General features: G+C 41.0%; 1 protein-coding gene and 1 long non-coding RNA gene across 2 annotated transcripts in view; both read left to right on the top strand.

Moving 5' to 3' along the window:
* KDM7A (lysine demethylase 7A) overlaps window positions 1–23933 on the top strand; it is a 71372-nt gene extending 47439 nt beyond the window's left edge. Inside the window, exons 10-20 of the mRNA XM_028525921.2 lie at window positions 242–333; window positions 1401–1490; window positions 7910–8119; window positions 9577–9701; window positions 9916–10070; window positions 11218–11315; window positions 11949–12097; window positions 12230–12438; window positions 13759–13844; window positions 16284–16557; window positions 17168–23933. Coding sequence (XP_028381722.1) covers window positions 242–333; window positions 1401–1490; window positions 7910–8119; window positions 9577–9701; window positions 9916–10070; window positions 11218–11315; window positions 11949–12097; window positions 12230–12438; window positions 13759–13844; window positions 16284–16557; window positions 17168–17262 — 1583 coding nt within the window. The 3' untranslated portion in view covers window positions 17263–23933. The remainder of the gene's footprint in view (window positions 1–241; window positions 334–1400; window positions 1491–7909; window positions 8120–9576; window positions 9702–9915; window positions 10071–11217; window positions 11316–11948; window positions 12098–12229; window positions 12439–13758; window positions 13845–16283; window positions 16558–17167) is intronic.
* LOC118497202 lies at window positions 3151–6543 on the top strand. The gene is made up of 2 exons (XR_004899735.1): window positions 3151–3481; window positions 3678–6543. It is a non-coding gene; the product is annotated as an uncharacterized LOC118497202 (long non-coding RNA).
* Window positions 23934–25260: the final 1327 nt, after the last annotated feature.

Below are 25260 nucleotides of genomic sequence, written 5' to 3'. Positions count from 1 at the left end.
TGTCACTCAGCGTCGTCGTGCTTGGGAGCGCTCTTCTAACTTGAGCATTTAGCGCAATCACGTACAACGTAATTCGGGGGATTTTTTTCTTTCTCGCCTTTTCCATTGTTTATTCACTTTTTTCCCTTCCTGTTAATTTGGAAGTGATGCAGTTTTGTATGTGGTGGTTCTCAAAATCTGAAGTTAATGCCTGTGTCTTCGGAGCACTTAACCCCTTTCCGCACCTCTCCCCCGCCCACAGAGCTGAGAGAAGACGGTTTCCAGCCTCAGACTTACCTGGTGCAGGGCGTGAAAGCACTGCACACTGCTTTAAAGTTGTGGATGAAAAAGGAAGTAAGTGGTTCGCTTCGGTGAAATAATTGTTATTTTTTTATGGCAAGATCAGGAAAATGAATCTTCAAGTTATGTGGCAGGAGGAGCTGCAGTAGAGGGAATAGAAATCATGCTTTAACTACAACACGCAGTTTATTGTACAGTATATACAGATGTACTGGTTTGTGTTTCTATGAGGATGAAGTGCTTCAGTATCTCTTTAAGCTGGAAGAGAAAGTAACTCAAGTATATCTAGAATACTGACTAAGAAATGAACGTGTTGATGTGGAGTAACTGACTCTCATAGCGGCGAACTGCCGTGCTTAGTCTCGACCTCCACCACCAAGCTCATCCTCGCAGTGCCGACCGGAGGTCCGGGTGCTGCCGCCGTCCCCATTCCACACGTGGGGAAGCCGAGGTTCCAGGAGCCTGGATACTTTCCCAGGATGCCTGGCGGAGCCAGGACGCACACGCAGGTCTCTGCAGTTGCAGTGCCTGTGCTCTCACCCCTCTGCTAGACTTCTGTAACGAGGAAAAACAGGAGGTCAAGGTTCGAGCGGAAGCTCTCCGTTTTCACTAAAATGGGGTCTGATTGTTTGTATTTGAGTCCCACTTCCTCCCAGAGGTCATCCCAGACCTCCATTTGGAAGTAGTACGTCCTTCCTTTATGCTTCCGCTGCACATGTCTCGTGCCCGTGGACTAGGATTATTTCAGTGCCTGTGTTGCTACTTACAAATCCTTCTGTATTATGAATTAAGTGTTAGCATTATGAATGAAATGTTAGTCTTAATTAGTTACTTTACTAACTATAGTAGCCGAGGTCTAGAGTCCTACTCAATGGAAAGCAAAATTCACTGTGTGATAAGTTCACCTTGAACTCAATCCAAGAGGATTTTATAAGTTAATGAATGAGGATCTCCTTAGACGGTATCACATGAGCTATGTGTCCTCTGAGACTTGGCTTATTAGTATTTAGCTGTGTCTATAAAATCTGGAGAACCCCAAAATTGGCTTAATAAATTAGGGTTTTTTTACATATTAAGTGTAAGTAACTTTGGTTATTTTGTCTTTGTTAATCCACATACAGCTTGTATCCGAACATGCCTTTGAAATTCCAGACAACGTTAGACCTGGACATCTCATTAAAGAACTTTCTAAAGTAATTCGAGCAATAGAGGTAAGAGTAGAAACTGTCATCCAAATTCTTGGTTACTCTGTGCCTTGAGAAGCAAATAGATCTACCACCGCACTACAAACACCTGAAAGCTCTTATGCACTTAAAGACAAAAAAACCAGAATGACCTAAGTCTTAGAAACAATCTCAGGTTCCCAGGTTCTTCAGGTCCTAGAGAGAAATGTAGAGGGTTGTATCATGATGAAGTAATAAGGAAGTAAAGTTACCAGGTTACTCCAGGTTACTCCAAATATTAAAAATACAGGATAAACAAAACTTTCAAGTTCATTTCATCTACACAGAGATGAATACATGCTTTTAGTAATTAGAAACGGAGAGGAAATGGGAGGTGAGTAGAACCAGGTGAAGCTGGGTTGGAAAGAGGGACTATGCTAATGGGGCGGGGCAAGGAGAACCGCTCAGTTGAAAATGTTAGAACAAGTTTGTTGGGCAAATACCCTTTGATAAAAGCCCACAGAATTTTAAATTATGTGTTTTAATTTATTGATTAGGAGCTACTTTAGGTATTAAAGAAAGCAGGTTTCAATTAAAGTAATTATTCAAGAAGGTGGTTCTATTAGTGTCTAGCTTGAACTGAAAGGAAATTAAGTGGAGGTACGGAGGCTAACTGGTAATTTGACAACTCGGATTAGGTCTGCTTTGGGGGATTGGCAAGCAGAATGCACCTAGTAACTACTGAAATGCTGGGTTTGACATGCTTTGGTAGAATAGTGTATGTGATTCTCAGTATGTTCACATAGAGTAAAAAAGTTTTTAATTTTAAAGAGTGTTAGTAATTGCATATAGATTTTAAATCAAAAGACACATATAACCTTATATATGTAAATGTATAAATATATAGATCTCATATTATATGATAACAGCCAAGACTAAGAAGAAACTCAATGAGAAGGTTGTGGGTCTATATGAAAAACTATAACTCTTTACTTTGGGAAGTAAAAATATTTGGATAGATGGGAGGGTCATTTCTGAAATAAGTCAACTTCAAATTAATATTATAAATTTTAAGTGGTAAAATGTACCTGAAAGAATAAGTAGACAAAAATAGTCAACATAGTATTTTGTTTTAATTGAAGGGTAGGCAGTATAGGAGGCAGCAAATGGCCGGTAGAAAAATGTGTGAAGAAAACATACAGGTTCACTAAAGAAAAAGAAAAATAGCTAATCCAATAAAAATAGTCTCAATATGTGAAAAAGTATTCAACCACATTTTGTCAAATAATTTATGATTTCATATGATCATTTATCAAATTGGCAAAAATAAAATTCCCTGTTCTCTCCCTGATGGTAGGAATAGATTAGTTTATGCTTTCTAAGTGGCATATACCTTGACTTAGCACTTTCACTTTAATTAAATAAACAAAGAGTATTCCAGTTAAACTTGGTAGATTAAACATGAATGCTTACTTCTTGATACCAAAATGATGCAGTAAAAGAATTAAAAAAGACATCTTCACCCCAGCTGGTGTGGCTCGGTGGATTGAGCACTGGCCTGTGAACCAAAGAGTCATCAGTTTGATTCCCAGCCAGGGCACATGCCTGGCTTGCGGGCCAGGTCCCCAATAAGGGGCACTTAAGATTTAAACACACATTGATGTTTCTCTCCCTCTCTTTCTCCCTCCCTTCCTCTCTCTCTAAAAATACATAAATAAAATCTTTTTTTAAAAAAAAGACATCTTCGAAGACAAAGAGTATAATAAAGATGAAAATTCCAACTGGATTTTGGAAGCTGGAAAAGAAATGTACAAGTGATAACTGATTTAGCAGACCAGAGAGCTGAAACCTGTGTGGGCAGTGGGGGAAGAACAGGTCTTAATTTGTACATAATCTTCAAAAAAATTTACCAGAGTTTTTTTTGAAGGACACTGTGAATATGCGAGTGGAGGTAGCACTGAAAGAAGATTGATTAAAGAACTATTAAAGAAATGAATTGATTTCCAAATTCCTGCCTTAACACATGCAGAAAACTAGAGGTTTAATTTGTTTTTTAAGATTTTATTTATTTATTTTTAGAGAGGGAAGGGAGGGAGAAAGAGAGAGAGAAACATCAATGTGTGGTTGCTGGGGGCCGTGGCCTGCAACCCAGGCATGTGCCCTGACTGGGAATTGAACCTGTGATGCTTTGGTTCGCAGCCCACGCTCAATCCACCGAGCTACACCAGCCAGGAGGTTTAATTTTTTGAGAGGTCCAACTTGAGATCGTGGACTTGGGAACACTGAGCCCAGTGAAGGGAGATAGATAGGTGCGTACTGAAAAGCATTAAGTGGTAGTGTACATAGTGAATGCTGCTACTTCTGCTTGGCTTCTAAAACACCGGCAGTCTGGCCAAGAAGTAGATCCACTGATACTGACAGCTGGTGAACCCACCAGTTAACAAAGCCCCACTCAGAGTTCCCAGGTAGCTCCTTCTCTTTTACACACAGTGAAACGTGCAGATCGTAAGAACATCTGAGAGTTGACCAAGGTATGCGCCCGTATAACCAGTATTCCAACTGGGATATAAGTCATTTCTCTTCCCCCAGAAGTCCATTCTTGCCTCCTTCTAGTCAGTCTTCCTGACCTCTGTTGTTGTCTTTAGAGGTTAGTTTTGCTTGTTCTTGAACTTCAGGTGAAGGTAATCTTACAGTTTGTGTGATTTTGGTGTCTGGCTTCTTCCACTCACATTATGCTTTTGAGAACCATTCATGTTGTTGTATGTGTCAGTTTTTTTTCATTGCTGAGTGGTACACCATTGAATGAACATGCCACAATTTGTCTTCCATTCTTTTGCTGATGGCTATTTGGGTTTTATGCAGATTTGGCCATTATGAATAAAACTGTTACAAACATTCTTATATGTCTTTTGTGTTACATGTATGTTTTCATTTTTCTTGGATAAATACCTGGGAATAGAGTTGTTGAGCCATAGTGTAAGTGAATTTTAACTTTGTGAGAATTTGCCAGTTTTCCAAAGTGGTTACACCATTTCACACTTCCATCAGTAATGTGTAGGCATTCTAGTAATTTTGTATCCTCGCCAGTATTTGGTGTTTTCAGTCTTTTTGATTTTTGCTGTTCTAGAGAGTATGAAATATTATTTCATTGTGGTGCTAACTTGCATTTTCCTAAAGATTAATGATGGGCACATTTTTGTGTCTGTCATTTGCATATCTTCTCTTAAATATTAAGAGAAGTAAATATTATGTAAATATTATGTCATATCTCTTTGAAGTTTTTGTTTAAAAAATTACATTGTTTTATTGATTTGTAGGAGTTCATTATACTGTATATTCTGAACACAAGTTCTTCATCATTTGGCATGCATTCATTCATATATACATATAAAAGCTAATGTTTACCCACAGCCTATGGCATATCTTTTCATTATGTTTATGGTATCTTTTCATGAGCAGAAACTTTTAATTTTAAAGAAATTTAGTTTATCAGTTATTTTTCTTTATAGTTAGTGTTATTTTGTCTACTCTCTAAAAAATCTTTGTCTACCCCAAAGTCATGAAAAATACTATTTTTTTTCTAAAAGCTTTTACATCTAGGTAAATGGCCACTCTTGAATTTTAGTGTATATCGTAAGAAGCCAGGACATTTCCCCACATGTGTTTACTTAGCTTTCTTAGCACCACTGGTTGAAACCATTAACTCTTTAATAACACTTCCTTTTTAAAATGCATAGAGTGCTAAGAAGAGTTTTGAGGACAAAGATATAGCAGAAAAGATTATTCAGAGGAAACAATCAATAAATAAGTCTTTAGCTCCAAACTCAAATATAATTGCTAATCTCAGGAGAGAAATGAGTAAATACTGCCCCTACGAAAAAGGGACAGGAGGCTGTCACAAAGGAACATTCAAAGAGGAAGGAAAGAGCTTCTTGAATAAATTAATAGAAACAAAACTTAGTAGAATGGTTGGAAGATAAAGTTGGGAAAATCTCCTATAAGTTTTTTTTTAAAAAGACCTAAATAGGACAGAAAAATTAGAAGGTCATTTTATTAAGTCATCACCCAAATAATAGGAGCTCCAGAGAGACAGAGCAGAAAAGACGAGAAGATTACCAGAGGAGCCATCACAGTTGTAGGGTTCAAGGACACATCTTCCCAGACCGACAGCCCTGCAGAGTGCCCAGTGCAGTGGGTGAAAAAAACCTAGGCCAAGGCACATCATGGTCAGATTTCAGAACACACGTGACAAAAAGCACATCTGAAAAAGTGTTAGGGAAAGTAGTCAAAGTAGGGTCATAGACAAAGAATTAGGAATCAGAATAGTATTAAATTTATCAACAATAACACAGCAAACCAGAAGACAATGGAGCAAAGCCCTTAACATTCTGAGGCTTGGGGGTGCCAGCATACACATGTGTATTCAGCTGAGCTATAACTCAAATATGGTAAAATGAAGATGTCAGAGAGGTAAAATCTCAAAAAATGTACCTCCCTTGTTGCCCTTTCTGAGGAAGCTAAGAGCATGTGCTGCCCCCCCACCCCTAAGAAAGGGAGTAAACAAAAGAAGTATCTCTGGAATTTATTCTTCCCACAAGTGCCGAGTACCTGCTACGTGCTTTGTGCCATCAGGGATGGGCATAGAGCCACGAACGAAGCAATGCCCTGCCCATGGAGCTTACTAGTAAGAGGCCAGCCATAAATATTTTAGTACAGCAGGACTTCACAGTTGCTATGAAGAAAAATAGAGAGGGGAGAAAGGCTAGGCAGTGACGGCCTGAGCTGGCGGTAGGGGTGCAGTGTCACATGGTGAAAGGGGAGCCGGTCAGGAGGGGTCTTAGGGGACGTGGGCAGGCCCAGAGAGCAGCCAGTTTGCAACGGATCAGGAGATTGAAAGGCCTGTACTTGTTGTTTACCTGAAATCCAGACATACCTGGATGTCTTATACTTTATCTGGCCATCCTATTCCATGAGAGATGCCTCCAAAGAAAAATGTAAACTTGTGTTTGAATGTTTGCATTTTTCTAGTGGAGAATTTGGGGATTAATTAGTGATAAGTAGATAGAAAGCAAGCTGATAGAAAGTGTGGTAGTTATAAATTCAGGGGGAAAAATCAAACAGTGTAAAGGAAGGGAAATGTAATAACAACATGTTATATGGCACTGGGTTGAAAATAATTTTTACTGAGTCCAATTTAAATACTGAATATTGAAGGAAGGGGAAGTATGTGCCCATTTAGGAGAGGTATGCCAGAATTGAGACTTGGCTTTGCATAGTAGGAATGCAGTAATATAGCTAGAGGTAAAGAAAAATAAGAAATGCCAGTGTATCCATGTTATTTAGAAATTTGGAGGCAAATGACTGGAAGAAAAAACCTAACAACAAAAACAGCTATAGGAGTTGTAAGTGCTGGGCATAAACCCAAAAGAATTGAAAGCAGGGACTCAAACTGACCTGCATATGCATGTTCAGAAGAGCTTCACGCACAGCAGCCAACGGGGGAGCAGCCCAAGTGTCTATCGTGGAAGAGTGGGAAAGCAACATGTGGCATATCCACGCGATGGAATATTACTGAGCCTCATAAAATAAGTAGTTCTGACTCATGCTACAACATGGATGTACCTTGAAGACAGTATGTTCAATGAGATAAGACAGTCACAAAGGGACAAATGTGCAATTCCATTTAAATGAGGTTCCTAAGGTAGTTAAATTCATAGAAGCAGAAAATAGAACAGTGGTTGCCAGGGGCTGGGAGTAAAGGTGGAAGGGGAAATTATTGTCTGATGGGCATGGAGCGCAAGTTTGGGGAAATGGTCAAGGTCTGGAGATGGATGGTGGTGGTGGTGGTGGTTGGACAGCCATGTGAAATGTACTTAATGCCACTGAATTCTATGTGTAAAAATGGCTAAAATGGTAAATTATGTATCTTACCACGTATGTAGTACAAAATGATGTGTATGTTCCTACAGTTTTTAAAAAGTTGGAAGTGGTTGCGGCTGGAGAATGGGACCTGGGATGGGGAAGGGTAGATTGCTACTTTCTACGATATGCTTACAAAAATTCAACTTTGCAAAACTACATAGATGTGTGCTTTGCCTTAAAAAGCAATCATTGATTTATGCAGTTATGCATGTGACAGAATGTACATCACAGGAAAGAGTTGGAAGCAGCCTAACTAATTACCAGTAACTTTTAGGCCAACAAATTGTGCTATCGGTGTGCACTGGAGTCCTGCACAGCCTTTAAAATGATCAAGGCAATAGGTTCACAGTGTGCTATTACATGGGGGCGGGGGGGGTGGGAAGGAAGTAAAGGTGTCAGTAAAGCCATTAATCTTCTGATTTGGTCTTTTTTTATATAATTAAATTGAACATTTTTTGTTTTCTGAAATGTTTTTATGGCTGATCACCTCGTCAGGCATGTATGTAGCCTTGTTATAAAAATACTCTGAATTTAATTTTTTAAAGGAGGAAAATGGCAAACCAGTTAAATCTCAGGGAATCCCTACTGTGTGTCCAGTTTCACGATCCTCAAATGAAGCAACTTCCCCGTACCATTCCCGACGGAAGATGAGGAAGCTTCGAGATCACACTGTCCGAACCCCTTCTAACTTAGACATCCTGGAGCTCCACACCAGGGAGGTCCTCAGGAGACTGGAGATGTGTCCGTGGGAAGAGGCAAGTACTGTGTTTCACGATTACGGAGAGACTTGGTTGTTCCTTCACGTTCTTGAAAAAAAGGACAGCCTGCCCGTTCCTGTTACCTAGTCTTCCCTTCCCACTGTAGGGTCAGCAGAGCTCATGCCGTGTCAGTGACAGTGCTTTAGCTCCCTGGGCACCAGTGTGGGAGTAGGGTGACTAGAGCTCCCTCGTTCAAGGACATGTTGACCGAGCGTTCACCAAGGCCACGTGCTCTTACAGGCTCTAGAGGAGATCCCAGAGAGAGCAGCGCTTAAGTCCCTGCTCTCCTGCAGCTTCCATCCTAGCGCAGGTTGGGGGGATGAGAGACAGGGACATATGTTAAAACAATACGAGTTCTGGTAGTGAGTGTAATGAAGGAAGCCAAAAAACAATGGGGCACTAGAATACAGCGGCTTGGGGTGGCTGGCTGCTTTAGCTCGGGTGGTCAGAGAGCCTCACAAGTGGTGGCATCTGAATGGACACTTACTGAATGGGAAGAAGTCAGGTGGATACACAGATTTGGGGAACAGTTTTGCCAGCAGTTTTGCACCTGCAACAGGTGCAAAAAACCTGTCCCTGACCCAACAGCACTAGCGTGGATGACTGTTAGGATAAACCCATTAAAGTTTAAGAAATGCTGGCCTGGCAGACAAGGGGAGGGTGGGGGGGTGGTCATCTAACCAGTACATGGCCTTATGAAACATGGTAATGAGCTCGCAATGAGATCTGTAACTGTCCATAATGTTACATCTTAAGTAGAGGATAGGCAGTAATTTAAAATGAACAAAACAGAGGTATCTCTGAACTACAATATTTTTTAAAGCTGCATAGAAAAATTGAATGTTCTTGAATATTTTAAATGCTATATAACTGTATTTATACTATTTTAAGATTTTATTGTTGTTCTAAACCCCCTTAACCTAGAACCATATGAGAAAAGAGTTAGCATGTTATGAAAGGTTCTATTTATTATTAAAGAAAAAAATTACCACAAAAGGAAGCATTCTTTGTGTATTAAAAACCAGCTACCGTGTGCCTTTCTGTCACCTGGTGGCCTTTGTTCCTAGTGAGTGCAGTGCGGTGACCTGTGAGTTGCTGCCAGTGCCTGGTGGGAAGACTGGGGCTGAGGTCAGAGACAGGGAAACTGGGAAGGACACAGCCAGCACTTTCTGCACAAGTGGAATGTCTTTGAATTCGCCTTATGCAAGTTTTATATCCTACTTTCAGGATATGGTTACTGTTAATGGCTCTGTAGAGAGACGAACCACATTGCTGCTTTGGTTTTAGAAATTGTTTGGTTTTAGCAGCACACCACTGCCCGTCGCCCAACCCGAGAGGCTGCCTGGCCCAGGCTGGGATGCAAGGCCAAGGGCGGAGGCGGTGGCACACTGTGTGCCTTTAGTCAAGCAGGTGTGTCGGAGGGCGGACATTAAGTTCTGTGTTTACATCTTAAGGACATCTTGAGCTCTAAACTGAACGGCAAGTTCAACAAACATCTCCAGCCGTCTTCTACGGTACCAGAATGGAGAGCAAAAGACAACGATCTACGACTGCTGCTGACAAACGGAAGGATAATTAAGTATGTAAACCGGATCAAAGTATCCAGCCAATCAGCTTTGGGGGTGGGGGGTTCCCTCTGTTTACTGGATTTCCAGTCCGAGTGGTTGCACAGCTCTCTGAAATACGGGGCAAGTGGCTCGGCCCTCCACTCTCTCAGAAACGAAGGGGGTGGAGGATGCTGTTTGGCTGCCCAGTTGCACTATTTTTGACTGTATTTTTCCCTCTATATACAGAGATGAAAGACAACCCTTCGCAGATCAAAGTCTCTATACAGTAGATAGTGAAAATGAAGAGGATAAGAGAAGGACAAAAAAGGCAAAAATGAAGGTAGAAGAGAGTTCAGGAATAGAGGCAGTGGAGAATGAAGAATCTCAAAAACCACTTAACAGTACGTTTGTTTTAATGGTCTTTGTAAAGGTCTGCTTATTGCTAACGTGCTTATTAGGTGAAGTAACTTGCTAATTTTAAAGTTCTTACATTTGTACTAGGATTGACGGTTTTGTTTCTGGTACTCTCCGGAGGAGTCTGCGATGTTTCCGAGTAGTTTCCCCTTTAGGGACTGAATGCGGGTGCCCAGAGAGCTGCAGGGCCCAGGGAAGGCTTTCTTAATGATGAGGGCGTGAGCAGTGATGAGCGTGAGTGACACGCTCGTCTGGAGACCGTTTTTACAAGAGTCACAATGAAAGCTCTTGCATTTTGTGGGCCTCTACTCCAAATAATAAAACAGTTGCAAGTTTAATGTGACTTCACTAATAATTTAAGCTAATATTTATATGGTTTTCAGAACTAGGAAACCTGTATAGTTGGCTGACCTGAAGCTATTAATAATCTATGTATTGTTTTCCTTCATTACCTGATAATAAGAGGGCCTCCACTTGGTCATTAGTTAGTTATCATCAGTGTGTCAAATACTGATACCTCCTCCTCGGGAGCTTCAATTTTAGGAAGTAGTTAAATATTGTGGTATTCACCAAGTAAATGTTCCAGATAATTAACATTATTTCATCTGTGTTGAATACCTTAATTCCTGCAAACTTCCAGTATTTCTGTAGTTGGTAACTGCATTTGCTCACGTGCTGGGGAAGGTGGCCAGTCAGCGGTTGCTCTGTGGTATTGCCCCTGCAAAAAAGGCAGCGGTGAGGCCCGGTGTGTAAGCTTGTTCCATTCACTCTCTACGTGAATGCTCTTTAGGTTTAGGAGGGTTATCTTTTTGTTATCTATTGGAAGAAATACAGCAAAAGGGAAATTGAAAAGCTTTTTGTAGCTTATTTTAGTGTTGAAGGCTTTATTTTCTGGGAAGAAGTATTTTTAAAATTTCCAAAGAAGGAATTCATAATCATGTTCAGTAAATTCCAGAAGTGTTTCTAGAATGCACTTTGACCTGTTCCTTGGTCGGCGGAGGAGAAAGTCCTCGGGACGAGAGTGAGGCAGGTGGAAGAGAGCAGAGGGTAGAGCGGGGGAGGGGAAGCCTTCACGAAGCTGCACCGACTCCAGACAGCACCCTGCTCATGGCCTCTCTCTCTCCTCCTCCTCAGGGTTTTATACAAGCGTGAAATCAGAACTCAGGAATCGATCTTCAGAATATTCTGATATTTCTGATTCGGAAGACTCTGGACCTGATTGCACTGCACTGGTAAGCCCCGAAGCCTGGCCCCTGTGTGTTATTTCATGTAAACATGGACCCCCACTTCCCTTCACCTGTCTCTCTGACCTTGGTAGCACAGGGTTTCTCCCTGCAGTGATAATCACACATGCATACACACACAGGCACACACACACATGCACACACACACACCTCGTGACTATTGACATCTGATAAATGTAGCTTTGTCTGATATGTTTCTCATCTTTCTCATAGGTTATATTTCATTTTACCTTAAAGAAAGCCATGTATTTCATATTTCACTTTTTCATATGAAATACGGAAATAATTCCATGATAATTAAGACTCTAGCTTTCCTGTCCTGGCCAGGTGGCTCAGTTGGTTGCAGTATTGTTCTGTACAACAAAAGGCTGTACATTTGATTGCCAGTCAGGGCACATACCTATGTGGGATGCGGGTTCAATCCCCAGTCAAGGTGTGTATAGCAGGCAGCCGATGGTGTTTCTCTCTCCCATCTTCTCTGTAAAATCAATAAAACTTATCTTTGGGTGAAGATTAAAAAAAAGATTCTAACTTTCCCTGGAGAGGGAAAGTATTTTTTGTTAGTTGCATGGACTTGGCTAGATTTCTTATATAGCTTTGCTTTCATTTAATTTACCTCAGAAAAATAATTTTACCACTGAAGAGTCTGAAAGTTCAGGTGATGAAAAGAAACAAAAAATATCATCAAACTTTAAGGAGGAATCTAATGTGATGAGGAACTTCCTTCAGAAGAGCCAGAAGACATCTAGAAGTGAAATTCCAGTTAAAAGGTACGTCTGCTGATGGTGTAGTCTCGTGACATTGTGATATAAAGAATACGAAAACATTTTTTCAGTTTCACATTTTGCCGAAATGTCATTAGACTAAACAGGCTTTTGTGTTTTCGGTTACCTGCTGTTTAGGGAATGTCCTACCTCGACGAGCACAGAGGAGGAAGCTATTCAGGGCATGCTGTCCATGGCAGGGCTGCACTACTCCACGTGTTTACAAAGGCGGGTACAAAGCACAGGCTGTGACCGAGAAAGAAGCTCTCTCCAGGACCCCAGCAGCTGCCACAGCAGTCACCATGAGGCTAGGCAGCTGTACCGCTGTGATAAACCAGCAGAAAGTGGTAAGAAACAAACTCAGTCTCGGACAAAGTGACCCTTGACCTCCAATTTAATGGCTCTGTAATGCTCATTGAGGTTTGAGATTGTAAGCAAGAACTGCTTATCGCACATTTTTAGTTGGAAATGGTGCTAAACATATTGGCCCCAAAATACATAATATTGACAAGTTATATAAGATGCAACTATAAGAACTCAAAGTGTAAATGAACTGGGACTGAGAGTCATGTTCACCAGCGTAGTTTGATCATTGCTGTTGATGATGGTATTATTCCCCTCCGTAAGGTGGTCAGAGTGGAAGCGATGTTTCGTGCTTTCAGCGGTCTGCTAAGCTTGAGCAGTCACCCTTTTTTCCTTTGTGGGAGGAAAAGCAGTTTTGAGCTTCCTCATGGAAGGTATTGTCTTTCTTGCTTGAAGAGGAAGTGGTAGGGAAGAGAGAAGGCTCAGGGGCAACATCAGTGATGCCACAGCGAGTTTTCCTCTCTGCGCCCTTCGGGGAAAACTTTGTTTCCCTGAGCGGCTGAGGAGGGCTGCGAGAAGCTGGTGTTAGGTGCAGACCAAATGCCTGTTACAGCAGTTGTGTTCCTTCTCACGCAGCGAAGTGTACCAGGGGTTTGACATCCGTTTCACTGAATTCTTGAAACATATTTTGCTATAGGTAATATAATGTTACAGGTAAAGGAAGTGAGACTCAGTGAAGTTAATTTCACTTCCCCATACTTACATAATTAGTATTCAGTGGTGTTGGAATTTGACCCCAGGACTCTGCTTATTATGTAAAGAAAACTGAAGTTTAGAGAGATTAAATAACTTGCCTAAAGGTGCAGTGGTAATGGGAGAACTGCAATGCAAATCTAGGCTTATATGTCTTTCCGCTATACCATTCAGTCTCCCTATAATCTGTCTGGTCCCTTGAAAAGAAACCTTCTGTGAAAATACTGCAAAATTCAGACAAACATATGCCTTTATTCTGTATGGGAAAATATATCATTTTTACAGAGTGCGTATTGCATTTGGTTTTATATCTACAACAGATGGCTGTAGAATTTTATTCTAGATCTTCCAGCATCAGGCATAAAACCTGTCACATAAAGACAGCCTTTGAGAGAATTGAAAGAATTAATGTGTAAGAGAGTGAGCTGGTGACTGTTTTGTTTTTGAGAGGGAAAGAAATGTGGTGAACATATATGAATAAATATTTAAAGAATTAACATTCCGTTTTTAATAAAATACCAACAGTTAGCTTTCAGTTTTAAACATTTGGCTAACTTTGTTCTTTAAGATCAAGTTTGTGTGAAGATAATTTAATTGAAACTTCTCCTTAGGATACCATGTCAAGACCGAAGATCAGGACTTGAGGACTTCTTCCTGGATTAAACAGTTTGATACATCTTCCAGATTTAATCTTCAGGTATAGTCAAGGTTTGAAATATTAAAAGGAGATTTAGAATTGTTATTAACGTCATTAACTGTTTTTTTTTTTTTTTTTTTAAGCTGCAACTAGTTACCAACTACTAGGGCTAGGAAGGTAAAAAACTACAGTTAAATGCACATTTGAACAACTGTTCATTTCCAGAGATTCGGATATGATGACTAATGCAAAGGGCATGGGTAGACCGTGATCTGGAAAAGAATAGTTTATTCAAGGAAGTAGTTGAAAAGTACTGACCGCCGCACCTTTAGGCTATGTTCGGTTAGAATGAAAAGGAAGGAAATGAAAGTACCGGAGCATCTCTTTCTAATCTCTGACATTGTTGCTTGAACATTTTTAGATGCTCAGCTTCTTTGAGAACTTGAGGACAGTTATAGATTCTCTTTCTGGAAAAACGATCCTTATGAATACTGACTTTTGCCGACATTTTCTTCTGATTAGTGCCCCACCCCCACCCCCCCTCAGACCACTCATTGACTCCAAATGGGAACCCCGCTCTGGGAGACGACACTTTGTGTCTTAGGGTCCCAGCATACTGATGCTCCTACCAAAGAAGGGGAACCCAGACTGGCTTCTTCAAAAAGCAGAACTGGTACCAATAGCACCAAGCAAGGAGAGCAAGGTGACCTTTGCTGCAAACCTTGGGAAATGACAGCTAAAGAAAGAATCAAAAGTCTCATGTGGCAGAGTGGGGTCCCTAAACCTGCTAGGCCCCAAGCACACTCTGAGTGGTAGAATTATGGGTATTTTTTTATTTTCTTCACTTGGCTTACCTGTATTTTCTAAATGCTCACCACTTACTTTTACAATAAGAAAAAGAGCCAAGTTATTTTTTAAGACGAAGTTTTGTCAGTATAAGTTCTTTGAATAGAAGAATATGCTCCAGAGTCAAAGGTCAAGTAAGAAATCCCTTAACTGTTAGAATTCAGTTACTCACTAGATGATTTTATACTGCCTCACTGTAGCTGCGTGCAGTGCATAACTTCACTGGAGGGGTCAGTGTTAAAAGTCGGCTGTTACTTAAATCTAACTGTTGGTTTTATAGTTGTCTTTGGAAATAAAGAAGTAGAAGATACACTTAGGTAGGTTGCCGGTTCGATCCGCGTACGGGAGGCAAGCGACTGGATCGCTGTTTTATGCACATGCGCTCGCTCTCTCTCACCAATAAACGTACCTTTGGGTGAGGATTAAAAAAAAGGATAGATGATTAGCATGATCACCTTAGACACAAATGTCTTTTGCTTATAATCGAGAGATATTTTAGAGGCATGTCAAATGGTGACAGTTTCCTCATGTTCAAGCATATATATATGACTAATTTAAGGCAAGTCTGTGTTTAATGCTGTTTTTAAAACTTTTTTGACCACCACAGAAGCAGAGATATACAGAAAATAAGGTTAAAAAAAGAATCAGAGATATATTTTATATCACACACATAATTAAAACTAGTTTTGTGAAACTTCACACCTGCAGTATGCTCTTTCTTTTCAAGTCTGCCTTTTCCTTTCTCTGTTTGATTCTGGTCATGACCCTCTCTGTTGATTTCAAGACCCACCAATCAGTAGCATTGTTTGTTTCCTGACAGTTGACTTAATAATCTGAAGAGACTGAAGGAAAAAATGTTACAGAAAAACCAGATTTAGGGCTCAGGATCTAGGTGATTTGTTTGTTTGTTAGCAAACAATTTAAATACAGTAAAGAGGAACTTTGCAGAAGTAACCTCTGAAAAAGATAGTGTGTGCCCTGGCTGGGTGGTTCAGCTGGAGCATCATCCCATACACCAAAAGGTGTGGGTTCAATCCCCAGTCAGGGCACATACCTAGGTTTTGGGTTTGAGTCCTGGTCAGGGCGTGTACGGGAGGCAGCTGATCGATGTTTCTCTCTCACATTGATGTCTGTGTGTGCGTGTGTGTCCCTTCCTCTCTAAATCAATGAAATCGTGTCCTTAGGTGAGGATTAAAAAAATAAAGAGATAGTGCGTTACATCACGAGAGATGTATGGGAGCTGTGACATGCTAAGGAAGCAGTAGGTCCACACCTCTTGTCTTGGCTTCCTTCCACAGCACACGCTCACTGAGTTTAGGATGGCTTATTGAAATTGTGTTCATGTTCTCTCTCCCCTCTCCCTTTGTCCTCTCTCTCTTTCCTCTTCCTTCGTGCCCGCCCCCCACTCCCATTCATATATAAGGCTTGCTTCCTGGCTTAAGTTATGATGCAACTTCAAGACTTGAATCCTTCAGAGCCATTAGGTTTTGGAATGAGATGGCCATCTTGAAGGGTAGTCTTCTGTGCTACTGCGTGTTAAAAAAAACCCACGTCTATTTCTTTACTTACTTGGCTTGATCATGCATGGAGAGGTTGAATACTTCACTTATCCTAAAGGAACCCTAATAATTCAGCCTTATTTTCATTCTTTAGGATCTAAATAGAGGCCAGAAATGCATCAAAAAGGAAGGTTCGTCAGAAATCAGCCAGAAGGTACAAAGTAGGAATTCTGTGGACAGCAGTGGCTCAGGCCCTCAGAATGGGAAGTACACGCAGAATTCCACCTTGGCGTCGGGGGCGTGCCAGATGAGTAACGGTAGCGGAAGCCCAGAACGGCCAGCCGGTGAAACTTCCTTTTCGGTGCCCCTTCACCCCACCAAGAGACCTGCATCAAACCCACCACCTATCAGCAACCAGGCAACGAAAGGTAACTTTTACACATTTGTAGGCTAAGTATAATTCTGACTGTGTGTGATGGTGATCGTGGCAGTTCAGACCGAGGCAGTATCTGCACTCAGGTTGCTCACATCCTGATGCACTGTGGACACCGCAGTGATGACGGTGTGTAGAGGTTTCTGTGAGGACGGCAGGCCACCAAGTCACCCAAGGATCAAGAGTGGCTTTTGGGAGGAGGAGCTAGACCCTGAGAAAGATGGTAAGGGGTTAGCTGTGCAGAGCTGGGGGAGGCGACATGATGGTGTCGGAGGAAAGGAAATAGTAAGACCCAGAGCACGAATGGGAGAAGCAGCACTTCAGTCTGGTTCACGACGCTGCTGAAGCACAGAGTGCTGCGGATGCTGAAGAGGTGGGTGGGGTCAGATCGAGAGGGCCGGGGAAGTCCTGTGGAGGAGAAGGGGGGCCTTATCCCTCCTGCGAAGAGACCGCAGGGTTTAAGCAGTGGAACCCAGGAGTGTGGCGTGGCCCGTTCGGAACACCTGAAAGCCTTGCTTACCACACAGCCCTCCCTTTGAGTCTTCCAGGTCCTGGGGACCAAGTATAACTTCATCATTACTTACAAGATTGTTGGTGTTTTATAGGCAAACGTCCAAAAAAAGGAATGGCGACAGCCAAACAACGTCTTGGGAAGATCCTTAAGTTGAACAGAAATGGCCATGCACGTTTTTTTGTGTGACGGAGCTGCTGTGGGGGCCACTCTTCCTTTTGGAGACCAGTCTCGGGGTGTGGGAGCCCGGAGCTCCCGCCGCGCATGTCCGGTAGAGAACACTGCCCGAAGAACAAGATGAACCTGATGCTGCATTCTCACTGTGCCACACCCACTCAGCAATAACCATTTCGGACCTGGTGGGGGAGAGGAAGAAGGAGGGTAGAACCTTAAAAGGAGACCTCGAACTGAAAAGGGTCTCTCGTCAGGGCTTGAATTTCATTTTGTTGTTGGTAGTATCTTGATTTATTTTCAGTGGTAGGGTAAAGAATTATCAATAATTTATTTAACAGATTTTTTTTTAAAGTTAACAGCTTTTAAATTCTTTCTTTTTAAAGCTATTTATTTGGAAGATTTCTGGAGAAATATCTCACTAATTTAGATTTAAGAATGTGAAGGTTTTTAAATTATTTTTGATAGTATGGGTGTTACATGTGGGGAAGAGCCACGGTAACAGTAACTAGTCTAGACTCTTAAATTTGATATTCAGGTTAAAGTCTTAAACAGGGATTTGATGCATTAATTATTTTAAATTAAGATGTATATGAAAATCATTTTATTTTATATATTTCATGTTTTTTATAAGCTATTAGCTTCGCTTTTGCTAACATCCAAGGTGCATACTGTTATCCAGGTTGATGACCTTATATATCCCGCCTTCCCCCTCTGCACTCTGGACATTTGTGACGACACAAGACTCTTCTCTTTGCAGGGAAACACTCTCACAGCCAATGTGTAAGAGCTACGGAAAAGAGCCCATGTTTCTTATTTCGTTGGACATTGCAGTTTTTCCCTAAATATCAGAAAGGCTTCTTGCATTTTCATTTCTGCTGATGACCTAGGTCCCAAAGAGAACAGCTTTAATATCTTTCTCCTGTTTGTGGGAAAAGTATTCTAAGTTTGGTTAAATTGTCATATTTCTAGTTTTTCAAATGCATTTGTAACTACAGAGGGCCTTCTTCATACTGCTGGTGTTGGGGGGCAGGACCAACACTTGCCACAAAGGTTATATTTTATGACACGTTTATTCTGTGTACCTAACTTGTTGGAAAATAAGATTTGACTTAGTCTATTCAACTCTGCATAATAAGCCGTAATATAATAGGCCTATATTATATTAATTGTGTAGAAGCAAGCAGTTGGAGTAGATGTTTTGGGATGTGTGTGTGTGTGTGTTTGTGTGTTTGTTTAGTTTATTTCTTAACCTTCTGAAGAATTATTTAAGACATGGATTTGGAGTAAAATGGGTGCTTCTTGCAGTTTCTTCCTTCTGTCCTAACTTAGCCAGTGCATAGTGAGTTCAGGTTGACCTTTGAAGTTATCACGTATCTCCTTTATGCACAATTTTTACTAAATGTCAGTTGGTAATAATAGCGAATATTTTTCCTTTTTCCCTCACGTGGCTTAAAAATAAGTGATTTTGGGGGGCGGGGCAGAAGGTGGGGATATTGCCAATTCTGACAATAGAGCATTATACAAGTTCCTACAAAGAAAATATAGGCAAATAAGATCAAATTTATTTTTATGGAGAATAAATATGGCCATATTATGATATTCTTTTTTTTTTTACTCAGCAAGTAGCAGGACTTTCTCTTCTATATTTAATATCATGTGTAGTGTTAAGGAAGAAAAAAACTATAACATCATTTTTCACAATTGCATTCAAATGTGTACTTTCAAAGAGATATTTCTTATTCCGTCTTCATTCCAATATTTCATGGAATAAATACGAAATAGCCTTTTTGGTCCAAGTGACTGGATCAAAGTCTGGGTCCTGTCTGGGCATCAGGAAGAATTTTTGCAGAAATCCTAACTGTCTGTGAGCAGCCCGCTTGAACTCTCTGCACTGTGCCAAGACTGGTTAAAAGGTGGGCGCAGCCAGCTACTTGGTGACTGGCTCTCACAATGGCAGAAGTCGGCGTTTGAGTGATTCGCCCACCTTCCCCACACAGTACATTACTGTGACGTTTTGGTTTTCTGTAGACACCATTTGTGTGTTTATAGAATATGTTTTTGTTGTGGTTTAAGAAATAAGAGCTGTAATTTATTTTTCAGTCAGATCGTGATCTGGGTCCATTTTTTGTTTTCTTTACATTTTTCACAGGTATCAGTGTTTCTAACTACCTGATTTTTTCTTCATCTATAAAAATTAAAACAATTTATTTTTGTGAGTTAAAATTGTGGCCAGTGTTCACCTGCTGTACTCAGGCCAGTAAATACTAATTTTAAGTAGACAGTGTGCGGAACTTGGAAGTAAGGGTGCTGTGGATTCGTTTTTGGAAATTTTAGCCCATTAACTGGCTAAGTTAAAAAAAAAAAGCTTTCAGTAAGGTAATACATATAACCACTAAAACAAACGAATACGTGTATCTTTTTCTGAACTGGTAAAAACTCAGTCCCCACTGTCAGTCCGTTACACTATCTCACCCAGCATTAACTCAGATCTGCTCCGTACTGCACCACTGGCCTCCGCAGCCGCTGGGGGCCGAGGCGGCCTTAACCAAGATCCAGTGACTTTCCTAGTCGCATGAAGTTCCTGGCTCTGGTGCATCCCTTTATCTCGTGGGAATGACTGAACCCTGAGGTTTGTGCCGCCATGCCCGGACTCTACAGCCTTCTGTCCTTCCCTCAGTCTCATTTATGAACAATACTACTGCACAGATACAGATCCTGCAGCTTAGGAAGGCAGCAGTGGTGGCATTTAGCTAGTTATAAGCAAATACAAATATGTAAAACAATTATGATTTAATGGATGCAATTTTAATTGTAATAGTAGATAATAATTTTCCTGTATTGGTTCAAATAAGTAACTTCTGTTAACCTACTATCCACTGTACTGTAACTCCTAATGTCACATAAGATAATGCTCCAGTATTGATTAACCATGTAAACAGTACCAGGCTGGCATTTGTAATAGTTTAGTATCCTAGAAATACAGTGAACTTCATAAGCATCAGTTAATTTTTAAAGCATACAAAACTGAAAATTCTGACTGAAATCATCTTATAAACTCAGAGGGAAAACAAGCCCATCTTTATTACTACTTAAATACTTACCTTGGATACTGTTCTGTTTTTTAATAATTCCAATTATTGCCTTTTTAATGAACTCTACTGTATTTATTCTTATGAGATGCGCAGGTATTTATCAAACACCTACTTTGTGCCCAGCACTACTTAGTACTGTAGGGGAATGTCAAGTTGAAGTGTGGTCTCTGCCCTTGCAGGTATCTTCTCCAGGAAATAGGCAGTATTATTTTAACTTCTAAGTGAACTTAAGCAAAAGAGGGCCCATTCATTTCCAGAAAGCATAACTTCATTAGTTTCAACTGAGATATACTATGCTATGTAGATGTGGAAGTAAACATATTTTAATTTTTAAAATTTAAAGAACACTTTAAAGGTTAATAATTTAATGTTGGCAGTAGAGGGTCATGGCTGAGCCTGGAAGGGAGCAGAAGACCTGGATTTTTGTCTAAGTTCTGCCATTTTTATATCAGCTGTGTGACCTTGAATAAGCCACTTATTCTTTCTGGGTCTTAGTTTTCTCATTTTTTATTTTGGATAAAAATGCAGTTATGAAAAACATAGAAAAGCATTCCTTAATCTATTAACACTTCATACTTGCAGTTAATGTATCATTATTTAAGTTACAATGGATAATTAACAAATGCACATTAATATGCATTTTAAAATTAAAACTGTTATTTCTCATAAAATTTGTTTTATATCAAATATATGCCCAGAGCATGCTACCTAAAAAATCTGAAGAACCTCTAACAAGGTGCTGAATTATTATCAAAATTAGTGCTTGAAGTGAAAGAAAAGTGAAATCGTTTATAGAGAAGAGTGGTAATATTTATCCTCAATTAAGTAATGTTTATCCTCAAGTGATCATTAAGATGACATAAGATAATTGAAAGATAGTTTTAGGTTTTTCTCAAAGAGGAGTTAGGATGGTACTGCTCCACAGTCTGCTTACCCTTCAGGCACTAGAGAAAGGGAAAATGTCATGGAATTCAGATAACTTAGCAACAACCCCTGGACCCAGGGGGTAAGACAAGGTGGATCCAGAGATGGGAGTCGACAAAGACAGCTCAGTGTGGCTGACCAGCATGGCTCGCTGGGCGGAGCGAGAAACCACTGTGGCCGTGTAGGAAAGGAGATGTGATGGGACATCCTCAAAGGGAAAGATTCTTCTCACTTTTCTTAAGAGATGCTTTCTGTAGTGGCAAGACATTCCCCAAAGAGTTCATGAATGAACTCTGGCAGTGTACCACTGCCAGGAGTAACTCTGGCAGTGTATCGGCATTTTATGATTTCACATTGAGGTGAAAGCTTAATTATGTCAATCTGATCAATTTTCAAAAATTCACTTTTCTCATGAGGTTTTAAGCTAATTGCTCCCTCCAAAAAGAGAAGCTAAAGATCACTAGTCATTTGCAGATAGATGCTCTAGACCCTCATCTAAAGCCGCCTTGAGAAGGTTGAGCATCAGACCATTAGGAAAAATGTGTTGCCAGTAAATAAAGGAGACGAAACCCGGATGGGGCAGTGGTTTGCCTGGGGTCACAGTGGATCCCAGACCTCTGGGACCGCGCTTCCTGCCACAGCCCCTGCTCTGTGACGCTGTGCAGCCTCCTCTCGTCCTGTGGAGCATGATGTTGCTGGGCTCACTAGAAGCCAGGTGGAAAGAAAGGAAAGGAAATATACTCACTACATTGCTGTTGGACTAAAGTAATTTTCCTACTGTAACCTCCTGTAATTTTCCTACTGTAGCCTTACTAAAAGCCCTACCCTTATTTTATTTTGTTCCTCAGTCAGTGAGCACCATGCCATAAAAGTCAGATATTTTATATCCCTTACATAAGCAGAATTTTAAAAATTAAAGTCATGAAGAAGCAAATGCCTATTTCCAAAGCAGTTAGCTTATCGTGTTTGTGGTTTTCTCCTTTAATACTATTTTTCCTCTCCTGGTGGACAGGGGAAAATAGTACTCCTTTACCTGTGCAGAGCCTCCCTCTCACCCTCAGTGCCCTCTCTAGTGTCCTAAAGCTTTGTCTTAACAAGTGCAACACCCAGGTTTTTGTTCAACCCCTTTTGAAATTGTATTCAGTGGTTCTTCCAACAGGCTGATCTGCTCTGCACTATTTCACTAATAAACCCTGGCTACCACGTAGCCCTTGACCTCCAAGTAGCTTACCTATGCAAGACCAGTGACATTCTGAACTCACTTTTCCTTATTTCAGAAAGCAGTCCTAAGTGGAACTTAATCATAAAGGTAAACCTTGCCTCCACTCAGTTTTAGTTCGGCCATTTCCTTTTCAAAGTGTCAAGCTATTTTCCCCTAATATTTTTCACCAAAACAATGATCATAAGTGCTGGAATATATAATATTTTGCAGGAATAAAATAACCCGGACGTACTCATATTTCTGTGGTAGATTTTGGTTGGTAACAGTTAATCAGCATTAAGTGGAGTGTGTGTAATGAGGAGTTCATACTTTGCCTAGAGTCATTTCTTCCCCCGAAGATTCATAAGTAACCTCTTATTTTTACAAAGCATGCATATAACTTCCACATTATAGTCAGGGACCTACGGGGCCACTTGCTACGTGAACCCCAAGGTTATTTTATCTTGCAAAAGAAACCTAAACCAAACTAAGGGCCTTACATTTATGGTTAGACTGAATCAAAATCTATAACCTCAGTTTTTCCAAAACAGCTTCTGACTGCAAACGCAAGTCATGCAGTTGTTAGGTAAGAAATAGCACTGATGAGGAAATGCACGTGCAACTTCGCAGGTGTATTTCCTTCCCAAAAGACTTTTCTACTTTTACTATAAATTAAGCCATAACAGTTTCATGCTGTGGAAAGAGGGTGAAAGGTTCATTTGAAGAGATTATATAAAAGGAGTTTTCACATTTGCTGTGAAATGTCTAACTTTGCCAGTGCTTCAGCAGGTTTTTTGGGGGGGATGGGGGTAGAGGGAGGTGATACGGTGGGGTAGTACTGATTTTAGGGGTTTCCAATCTGTGAAATTTGAAAAGGGGACAGTTGTTGGCTATGGTATTTATTAGTTTTGTAGTAATGTTTTGCTAGCCTGACTGACTTTCCTTAACTGATTTTTAATGCCCGTGGTCCACAGTGACTGTTACCCTCTCTTATTTGGGGTGTCTGCAGAGTGGTGTCTTGTCTGTTTGTGTAGGCAGTCCGTGTGTGTGCACATGTGTGTCCTTGGAGTCCAGAAGCACACTGTGCGAATACAGAGTGGGGTGTGGCTGGGAAGTGGGATGCTGAAGCTTTAAGAGCATTTTTTTTGATTCATAACAGTATTTCCCATCTTTTGCCTGCAGGCAGGGAAAGTGTACAGTATTTATTTTGCTTCTGTTTTAAATTTGTAAGTCTTTAAATAGCTTACATTGGTTATTAGAGGGGAGGAAAGTGACTTGTTTCAAGTTGTATTTGGTATTCTTACTTTCCAATTTCTGTATTTTAAAATATTGAAATTAAAATTGTATTACTTCTGTTTTGATTTTTTTAGCGCTCGGTGTATTTTTGGCTCATTTTGTTTGAAAGTATAAATGTTGAAAATTGTATAAAATGTGTCTTTGAAAGAAAAAAATTTGAATTCTATATCCAATTCTGACTTTCTGTTCCCTTTTTCTATTTATTGAACACGAGAGAATTACTGGAGTGTGTAAAAACCTGTATCAAACTTAGGCTCCTTACTCTTTCTGAAGACTTAACTGTGAAAAGTAATGTGTCATATTATTTATTAGATGCATTGCTGGGGAAGCTAATTGGTGAAGGGGAAGAAGGAAGACAAAAGGGTCATTGGCCAGATGAGGTTATATCGTGGATGTGGGGGCGGGTGCCACACTGGTGGGCACGTAAGAGCATTTGTCGTGCCCGGCCTGGGCACCCCACAAATATTTGCTGAGCACCTACCTGCGGTGCACCAGGCGTTCGAGCACTGGAGCTACAGGAGTGGACTAGACAAAGCCCCAGTCCCGCAGGAGTGTGGGGTATCTGTGAAACGCCCGGGAGAAAGAAGCCTGCTGTGACCCGGCTGCCTAGGGAAAGTGGGCGTAGAAGTGCAAGTTCAGGGAGATGAGTTCGTCTTGGACACAGTGCTTTCGTGGGGTCTGAGAGCCAGGTCTGGGGCAGGCTGAGGGTGGTGAGGCCCTGCCTTGGGCACCTAAGTGACAGAGGAGGGAGGAGCACTGGAGCCAGTACTTCAGGGCCGAAGAGGAGCCTGGGAGGGGGCAGGAAATGGGTGGAGGGTCTGCTCTGGACAAGAAGCCCAGATGCAGATTCATGGAAACCAAGGCGACAGAAGGACCAGCCGCCTCTGTTCTTCCTATTTACTAACACCTGCAAAAGAGTGGGTGGTCCAGAGTGCACCCACTGAACTGCACCTCAACAGCTGTGACAGGAGTGGTGCCCTAAGTGTGTTCACACCTCTTTCTTCCTGGCCTGCTTTATTCCAGCTGATTGAACGCTAAACCCAAACAAATCTGTTCCTTTTGTAAAAACCCACACACCACCTGTCGCCCTGTGGGATGTTTGCCCTTCATCATCAAGCTCATCTGTTAGGGATTGATTTTCAGGACCTAACTCCTTAGACCTTAGCCTGACCTTTGTGTTTCCACCAGGCAGTGAGACTGTGGAACGTGGGGTGTCACACACCCCTAATTTTAGAGTTGGAAGTGTTGGGTGCTTTGCTGCAGACAGGCTTTTGAATAGAAACCCTCATCATCTTTATTTTCCATTTGAATACTTACTGTAGACATGGCATATTTTCATTTCTCCCTCACAACCTGACAAGGCGGGTAATTACCCATCCTGCAGGTGGAACTGAGGCCAGAGACGATAAATAACATGTCCAGCTTCACACCAATTAGCAAATAAGTAGAACTAAGATTTTAATAAAAAGTCTAAAGGCCATGTTACTTTTTTTGTGAATG

Source organism: Phyllostomus discolor, chromosome 10, assembly GCF_004126475.2.
Source record: "Phyllostomus discolor isolate MPI-MPIP mPhyDis1 chromosome 10, mPhyDis1.pri.v3, whole genome shotgun sequence".
NCBI classification, from domain to species: domain Eukaryota; kingdom Metazoa; phylum Chordata; class Mammalia; order Chiroptera; family Phyllostomidae; genus Phyllostomus; species Phyllostomus discolor.
This window is presented reverse-complemented; position numbering and strand designations above follow the sequence as displayed.